We start from the raw sequence: 8951 nt of genomic DNA, 5'->3' as shown, positions 1-8951 counted from the left end.
TCAGCTGGGGAGAGGAAGACGAGGGAGGCGAGGCTTGCCAGGGGGGCATGGTGGGGAGCCAGCACGTGGGGCGGTGAGCTTACCAGCCGGGCATGGAGATAGGCATGGGCTGATGGAGACCCGTTGTTTTTCTCGTGCCCGGGACGGGGGCCGGATGTTTTCGCGGCTTCTGTAGCCGTTGCTATTCGGAGTGAATACAACGTTGCGCAAGAGATATCCTCCCAGCGTGCAGATTTTTTTGGAGGCAAAGAAAAAACAAAAGGTATATAATCCCATGAACAAAAGGGCGGTGAGGTTACCGGAGGCCCATCATTCGTTTCCCGCGTGTGGACGGAACGGATGAATCGACGACCCGCCCCGGCTGGCATCGGCTTCGCCTCGCTTCGGGCGGGTGGTCTCGTCTCGCCCGGAAAGCGATGCCCCCCGTCCGCGTCCGCCCCGCCGGACCGTCGGCAAGACTCTAGACCGACGAACATGGCGCGTATCGCGCGCACCCACGCGTGTTTCGTTATTGCCCAGGGCCCAGGCCTCCGGCGACCGCGGGCCCGCGCCACGTCACGTCACGATGGATGCGGTGGTGGCCGCGTTACCGGCGCGGCGTGGGCGGTAACGGCTACTTTGGTGGACCGCATGGCGCTCGGGACTCAGCCGCGGCCGCGAGGGCAAGCGAAGCCGTCGAGATCCGCAGCTGCCGTGGCGTCCACGTGCCGGCACGAAGATGAAGACGAGCACAGGCTGTTTTTTTCACAGGAAAAATAGAAGACCGAGTACAGGCTGCTGCCTGCGCGCCCGCTTTGCTACTACTGTCCTTTCGGACTGCGGCGTGTTAACTAAACTGATCCATTCCTGTCCATGTTGCTACAAAAGTTTACGCACACAAATCATGCATAGGCAAGCAAAATAATATCTTAAGCATCAATTATTTGTCTTTGCGCCTCTCTCAGTGGCGCAACCAAACATAATAACATATCCGCAAAAGGCAAACCAAATGATCAAACATAATAACATAATGACCAAAGGCGAAATTAGAATCTTTTCTGATTTGTTTCAGTCACGGTGCACAATTACCCGCCACCCTCTTAGGAGAAATGCTACAGCAAAAACACACATATGAGCTGCCTGCCTCACGTACCCTTGACTCTCTCTGAATTTTTTACATGTCACGTTAGCTTTATCCTAAATCAAACATGTTCAACTTTGACCAAGTTTATAGAAAAATACAACAACATGTACAATACCTAATTTGTTTCGTTGAATGCACCAAGGAATATATTTTGATAGTGTATATGTTTGGTAGTATAGTTGTTGTTACATTTTTCTAATAATTTGGTTAAAGCTGGATAATTTGACTTAGTACAAACCTAATGTGACATGTAAAAAAAATCGGAGGGAGTATTTCAAAAAAAGTCCGGACATCATTTTTCCTTTTGAGAAGAGTAAAAGTTGAATCATCATCATCCGCTATATCATCCGATCCAAATTCATTTTTCTTTTCAAAACTAGATATATGTCCGTCCATGGGAACCAACAATTTCGCAACATGACTAGAGGAGTATGAAAACCAACTGAAATTAGAATCATACACACTGTTGGACAATGGTGCCCTAGCCATACAAACATGGACACTTGGTTTAACGAAGAAAGATGCAACTTCAGACACGTACGGAATGTACATAATCCAAGACATTTAAAAGCGCCGTCTTCCTGGTAATGGTAACAGTAGTTCATGTCGTTATGTGGCTTCCTCCAGTAATTCAAGACATAAGACTGCGAAATTTTACTCCCTAAAGCTAAGGTACGCAAAAGTTTCAGCTTAGTGAGCAGCCTTTGAACCATAACGCGTGCAGTACATGTTTGTGGCCCCTTTAATCCCATTACAGAGTTTTGGGGGCAATAACACCAGTCTCAATGGCGCCGAACCGAACTGACTTTTTTTTTTCTGTTTTCGGGTTGTTCTGGTTTTCCCTAAGTTCGATCTCAAGCACTTGCACCACAGGAAAAAAAAAACGACACTTGTCATCAAAAAGAAAAAGGGTAGAAAAGAAACCCGATCGAAATACCGATGCCTCCTGGCGATCTGCTGACCTGAGACGGCTAAGGCCCATCATGTTCATGGGCTTCGATGCGGCGGCGACGAATCTCCTCCGCTTTTTCTTGTTTCCCCGCCGCAGACCGACGCCAATGGAGCCCAACCTCCTCGCTGCACTGGAAGGGGAGCAGAAGGTTTTTCAGATCAAGACCCTGGAACTGGAAGGGTCTGGAGGCAGGCGCGGAAGGTATCGTGTGAGAAGGGCTAGCACCCCTGGTACATTTTACTTCAGTGTGTTGGGTAATGGTGGTGTTCCCAAAGAATTTTGGAAATTGTTGGCGTCGCGGAGGATTTCAGCTGGGGTCTGTTACTCTGCTCCATTATCTCATAGTACACTTGAGGTCTGGAGTGCTGGTTACCTCGGACGGGCCTTTATCCTGATGTGGAAGACCCAATATTGGCCTGCTTTAAAGAATGTGCTATAAAGAATCGATTACTGTTCCTCCATGGGTGCGCCACTGGGGAAGGTTCGAATCTGCATCATCAGAATCCTCAAACCAACTTCGTCTTGAAGGTTGATACAAAAATAGAGCTTAAGCATATTCTTTTTATATTTAACTTCTTTCTATAATTATTTGGAGGAACCAATAATCCATCCTAACTCACTGCAAATAGAGAGGGAGCTGAATACAGTGATTGGATTATGGTGAGATTATTTTTTAAAAAAAACATCTCCCACAGTAACCATAAAAGAGATACTGGTATATTTCTATTAGCTAATTGTTAAAAAGATTTTATTGAGAAAACGATGGAGATGCTCCACCTCACGTTGATTTACTTTATGCTCCACCTCACTTTCTTAAGTGGCTGCGTTTTTATGGTTTAAGGAGTGACGCCAGCTTTCTGCAAAATCAATTAGAAACCGGTATTTTCTCTTCTTCCTATTCAAATATTTTGGAGCTTAGTAAAAAAAAAACTAGCGTCCCGAACTCCCGATAACTATCCTGGAGACTGTTGTTTGATTTCTGTGAACATAAAGGTCATTTTGAAAAAAATCGCGACCCCGGGCCGAAATAATAAGTTGACTCAATTCGCCAGCACGACCAGGCATTGTCAGACGACACCGCAAACTGCCAACATCCATGCATCAAAGCCATCATCTTCTTCGTTCATCGATCAGGTAGCAGCATCGATCCTAAAGCAGCACGCGCGCATCATACGCAACGCCATCATAGGCACAGGCAGCAGCGCGGGGCGCAGCACGCGTCGCTGCAGGTGGGGCAGCAGGCGCACGACGAGCACCGCGGGCAGGCGCAGCCGCACGAGCAGCGCGGGCACGGCGCGCAGCACCCGGCGTACACCACGCGGCACCTGCAGCAGCAGCAGCAGCAGCACGGGGACGAGCAGAGCTTCCGCAGCCGCGCGCCGCCGCAGGAGCAGCTCGCCGACGGCGGCCTCATCGTCGTCTTCAGCTGGAACGGCGGGCACCCGCCGCCGCCGCAGCAGATCCACGACAGGTAGCTCAGGCAGCTCTTGGCTCTGGTTCATTGAAATCATCTTGACTGTTAACGACAAGTTCAGGAATTATTGAGCCAATTATGGTAACAATGAGTTGATGTTTCTGAAAAGCATCATTGCTAGATGTGCAGGCAACGACAAGTTCAGCAATTATTGAGGTGATTAGCAATGAGTTGATCGTTCTGTCAGTGTGGCACTGATGAGATGATATTTAAAGCAATAAGAAGGACAAGTTTTGTCGAAGTTTGTACAGTGGAGGGGTTGCAGGTTGCATAAGAAAAGCTAAGAGCGATGATCTGATAAAGCTGTTCTAGATTTCTAATGCAATCTTATATTATTAGCTAGCTCTAAAAGAATCAGCTGATGGATACAAGATGCTACAAAACGCTAGCTTGGAATCATATATATACATTTGCAGGTGTCCTGGTCAGAAACTTCACGCAAATTGAACTGAATATATGTGCACTTCCTTTTCAGAAAATGGACAGGTTGTTTTCTTTCCCTAAACAGATAGGTGTGAATTTAGCTGGTGTTAGTTTTGTGTCTTAATTGTGTTTTATGTGTCTTAATGATGCCTATCAACTGAGCGGTACCATGTTTGACAGTATGTAGATTATCTTTTTGGCCATGCAATTTGTCCTTTTTCTTCTGAGCTGACAGTACTCAAGGATAATTAATTAACAAAAAATAACATAATTATATGCCCCAAGAACCAACAATACTAAGAGCTGGGAACTAAGAAAGTACCGGAACTTCTTCAGAAACTGCTGAGACTGCTCATTGCTTCGTTTCTCTGGCTGACTGCTTTTAAAGAGAGATAATAAGAAAATGCAACATTTATGCCAAGCTAAAGACAAATTCTCAACCTGAAAATCCATACATCGTTATGAATGGATCGGGATTTCTTCCCACAAACTCATCAACCCTGCAAAAAATATCAAAGAGGCAATCAACATAGATCCTCTTTCGTTTTCTCCAAATTGTTAGCAACAACAGTTTATTCAAAAAGAAACTTAAAAACTAGTATTTTTATGATTAAAATAAAATTAATGGAAAAATATTTTTGAGGAATTGTATATACAAATTAAATCTCTTTTATGGTACACAATACTAAGCTACACTAGTGTTTGAAAAGGACTAGTATAAAAACATCCGACGATCAAGATTAATTGTATACTACTGGAACCTTCACCTGTGGTATGGATAGTATACATGAGTAGTATATGTAGTATAAGGTTATCACAATAAAAAACACACAAATGGCATCACTATAATTTTATTTTTTTCACACTAGCATAAAGTTTAAAGTTTAAAGACCATTCTATTTGAAATATCACTTTTTACAATGTAATAATTACTAAATTATCCATAATAATGAACAATTAGATCTTACATATACTTATATACTACTAAGTGAAAAGCTATTATTGGCACAAGTTATATACTATTGTGTACAGTAAAACAGCTCACAAATTATTGGCGCAATTCTGAATAATTTTGCTTCCTGTATAATTCCCAGTGAAAAGCTAGTTTGCGATATGAGCTTCTGCTTGTGAATCGCTAATTTGCACCAAATATGGTGATCTAGTATCTAATCCTAAGCATCCACGCATGGACACTTGAATGGAGAATACATGCTTTGAAGTGTAACAAGAAAATTCATTAATTTAGCCTCCAGTAATATTTGTTGTGAGAATACAAGATCCCGTGTACGCAGTAGTAACATTTCTGCAGCTTACTCTTTGCAGCATCTGGAGGCAGCGTGGACCCCGTCAATGGAACTTATTTCACCCTGCAATGAAATTATTAAATTTCAGCGTTCCAGAATAATAGTAATATTATACTGGGCTATTGGCAACAGTAATACTGCACAGCAAGTAAAAGCCATGTTCTCAGGCTGTCAACTTTTCAGGTGCTGTCTGGGATAATTTTATCACGCAGCACATTCAGAGTCGAGTACTGAAGGAGAAAAATCATCAGGGGAGGGCTTTCCAATATTCTAACGAGATGCTGCAATCTAACGGCCGTACGCCAGCATTGGCATCAATGCAAGATCGTCGATGGAAACAGCATTGGTATCAAACAGAAGGCAGGGATGATCTTATGCATCAAAGAAGGCCATTTACTGCTGTCGTTTTTTTCCCTCCTGGATCAATACATTTTTTTCTCCTGGATCAATACACAGCATGTAGGGCTTGTTTGCTTCAGGTCGTGGAGACCTGCCTGGCTCAGGCAGCAACCCCAGGTGTTGGATTTTGAGTGCCTGAGGTTGGTTTTTGCTACCTGGCAGGCAGCAACCAAACAAGCCCATACTATGCGGTTAGTGGAAGAGTATGGATTGCTTGTATAGGAATAAATTTGTCACCTACATTAATTATTTCTGCCGTACCGATGGATGGCACGTAGACATGGCCCCGGCATGCAAGGCTGTGTTTTTTCAGTCTCATCGGGCAGTAAATAGTGTTAATTAACAGATATTTTTGCAGGATTATTTTATACATCCCAGCGAGCAGGCTGGACAGTGCTGGATGAGTAGTTGGAAATCTGGAGCAGTCCCAATACCACCACAAGCAACTCTATGTCGTCCAGTATGCGCTGCTGACTGCTACATTGTATATATAATAATATTATAACAATAGAACATTAAAGCGAGAATATATAGCTAGCAAAGGCTAGCTTGGAAGTTCATGATGAGGTGAAGCTGAAGAAAGCTTAGTTACAGGCTGGTTAAGCACGTCATTACAGAAGACAAGCCTACGATCATGTATACAGCCCTCTAAATTCCTTCCATAATCCCTTGGAAAAGGGAATTAATCGAATAAGACCTAATAAAGAGCTTCAAATCACCCCAGTTTCCTAGTAATTGAGAAAACAAATGCATGCCTACCAAAGGTTTTAGGTGCTATTATAAAAAAGAGGTTTTGGTCAAAGTACCCTACTACATACTAGTACCTACTCTAGTAGAGTGTATTGGTCAAAGTCGCCTACTACATGATGAGTCAAACCGTCCGCCCGGGGGCTCAAGCTTAATTAACAATGCAAGCCATATGATATTGTATTAAGGAAATGCAAGCGGGATGATAATAATAGGACCCCTTAAACCCTAGCTAGAAGAAGGGTCCAGGAGATGGAGCGGTGGAAATGGTAGGCAAAAGGAATAAGACGAGCAGATGAGTTAGCCTTGACGCGCGCGCAAATCCATGGTACGATCCGCACGTGCCCAGAGGCGGAAGCCCCAAAACCAAAAGCCAGCAGCCAGAGAGATTAAGGTCCCGTTTGGTAGAGCTTCAGCTTCTCATAAAACGGCTTCGGCTTCGGCTTTTTCGGTGGAGTGGCTTTTTTAGTGAAGCTGAAGCCGTTTTGCAAAACATTTGGTAAAACGGCTTCTCAATGGCAATATATGTAATTTTATGATCACTTAATGCTTGGAGAGGGAGGAGAAGCCGGTGAAGCCACTTTTTTCGGCTTCTCCTCTCTAGTGTAAGCCGTTTTGCGGCTTCTCCCCGACTTTGGTGGTGAAGCCGTTTTGAAATTGACCCTTTGGTAGGGCTTCACCAAAAGCCGGTGGAGAAGCACTTTGAGAAGCCCTATCAAACGGGGCCTAATTAAAACTGTCCAGATTGCCTGGATTAAACTAAGCTTTCAAAGCTAACGGTCTTATCAATCGCTACGCTAGCTCCTAGTAACTCCAATCCCAGTTCATCATCAGCTCTCCGTCCCTGGAACAACCTACTAGTAATTTCGTTGACCTGAGACGCTTTGTTTATCCATAGTATGCAATTATCTATACATCTCCATATCTGAAAACAAAAACAAAAGGAAAAGAAAAAAAAATGCGGCGCAGCAAGAGGAGCAGGAAGAACATTGGGTGTGCCAGCCAGGACCATGAGCCGGGCCGGGGAGGACAAAGACATGGCATGCAGATAGGTGGTGCGATGCAAAGACGAAGACGGGCGTTGTGTATGCATCGCAGTTGTGATCAACATCCAAGTGTGTGCAAGTATGGCAGGTAGTAAGCCGGGTACCTCGAGGAAGCCGATCTCCCGGTGGAGCGCGTCGACGGCGAGCTGCAGGCGGTGGCGGCCGCACGGGTCGGGCGAGGCCGGCGGCGACTTGGGCCTGGGTGCCGCCGGCGCAGCAGCCATTATATTATTTTTTTCGTTCCTGCTTTCTGCTGGCGACTGACTGACGGCCGCCGGCCGATATAATCGAGCGGCCGGACTCTGACGGTGAAGCTGTTCGGTGCTGGAGGTGAATGGCTTGCTTGGCGAGCGGGCGACGAGTGAATAAGAACAAGGAGCTGTGAGGAAGAAAATGATGATGGAGCTAGCGCTACTAGCAAGCTGCCGCCGGCCGGGCTGCTGCCACGCGCAGCCAGCAAGCAGCGAGGCGAGGCGGATTAAATGGCGATGGAGCGAGCTGCAGGCGGGCACATGGAGGAGCGAGGGAGAGAGGGTGGCGGGCGGGTTGCCGTTTCGGGCGGCAATGATGGAGGGGAGATGGGAGACTGCGCCAACGCCAAGCGAGCCTTCGTTTCCGCCTTTCCGGAATACTACTACGCCCTGCTGCCGCCGGGGGCCCTTGGCAGAAAGGAGCTAGACGGATACTACTAGACTGAGCGAGAGCTAGAATCTAGCACGCGGGAGAGGGAGAGAGAAGCCGGGGTGGTGGCAGAGGAGAGAGAGGATGGGGCTTGAAAGATTGTCGGGGCCGGATCTAGAGAGGGACGGACGGACGGACGGACAGCCGGCCAGGCAGAGGAATCCAGTCCAGGCCGGGTGGGGCCGCCACCCGGACCGGGACGATGCGTGTACTGTTCCACGCTCCCGGCCGCTGCTCGCTGCTGCAACATGTGCCGCTAACCCAGCTACATGCTGCGCCTTCAAGATGGTTTGTCATCACACGGTTCCTTTCGATCGTCATCTCCCGATGCCCGTCTGGCGTCTGCTGCTGAGCCCTTTGGGTCGTTAAGTCGAAACTAGAATCCATGAAATCGAATTTTTTTTCAGATAAATAAAAGGCATTCCGACCTCCATACCCGCACACAGGTAAATATAGCCAATATTACAATCAGGAGTACTTAGAGAGGGACCAAATTAACAAAATAATAGGATAGAGTCGTAGAGGGAGCTAGGCTTCACGCCTATTACTAAACTCCCCGGCCATGATCTTTGAGTAACTCCAGTAGTCTCCAACCTCCTCCATCCCGACTATCACACTGTGTCTCCATATTCCTCTTTAAACATTAGTGACCATGATCTGCATAAAAGAATTAGGAAAAGTTCTTTTCAAAACAATACTATTTCTACTCAATCAAATTGTTTAACATAGAGCCGTTGCACAAAAATAAAATCTGGATTCTAAAATTACAAGATAACCCTTGAGGATTCACTTCACGTGCTCC

At 46.0% G+C, this 8951-nt stretch overlaps 1 protein-coding gene across 1 annotated transcript; it reads right to left on the bottom strand.

Moving 5' to 3' along the window:
• Positions 1-3029: 3029 nt before the first annotated feature.
• LOC101773918 (guanine nucleotide-binding protein subunit gamma 3) lies at positions 3030-8161 on the bottom strand. Its single transcript, XM_004984004.4, has 5 exons — positions 7573-8161; positions 5287-5339; positions 4428-4472; positions 4295-4348; positions 3030-3568 (listed from the first exon to the last, which is right to left on the bottom strand). Exons 1-5 carry the CDS (start codon positions 7690-7692, stop codon positions 3259-3261), a joined length of 582 nt encoding a protein of 193 aa, XP_004984061.1. The 5' UTR covers positions 7693-8161; the 3' UTR covers positions 3030-3258.
• Between the last annotated feature and the right edge of the window lie 790 nt (positions 8162-8951).

Source organism: Setaria italica, chromosome IX (assembly GCF_000263155.2).
Source record: "Setaria italica strain Yugu1 chromosome IX, Setaria_italica_v2.0, whole genome shotgun sequence".
In the NCBI taxonomy this organism is placed as follows: domain Eukaryota; kingdom Viridiplantae; phylum Streptophyta; class Magnoliopsida; order Poales; family Poaceae; genus Setaria; species Setaria italica.
This window is presented reverse-complemented; position numbering and strand designations above follow the sequence as displayed.

Bases quoted from the DNA above. Each gene is read 5' to 3' on its own strand.
- LOC101773918 (XM_004984004.4), bottom strand. From the start codon at position 7,692: ATGGCTGCTGCGCCGGCGGCACCCAGGCCCAAGTCGCCGCCGGCCTCG. The intron at 5,340-7,572 runs GTACCCGGCTTA...ATTTCATTGCAG, and splicing joins GGGAGATCGGCTTCCTCGAG to GGTGAAATAAGTTCCATTGA. The intron at 4,349-4,427 runs GTATGGATTTTC...CTTTAAAAGCAG, and splicing joins CCCGATCCATTCATAACGAT to TCAGCCAGAGAAACGAAGCA.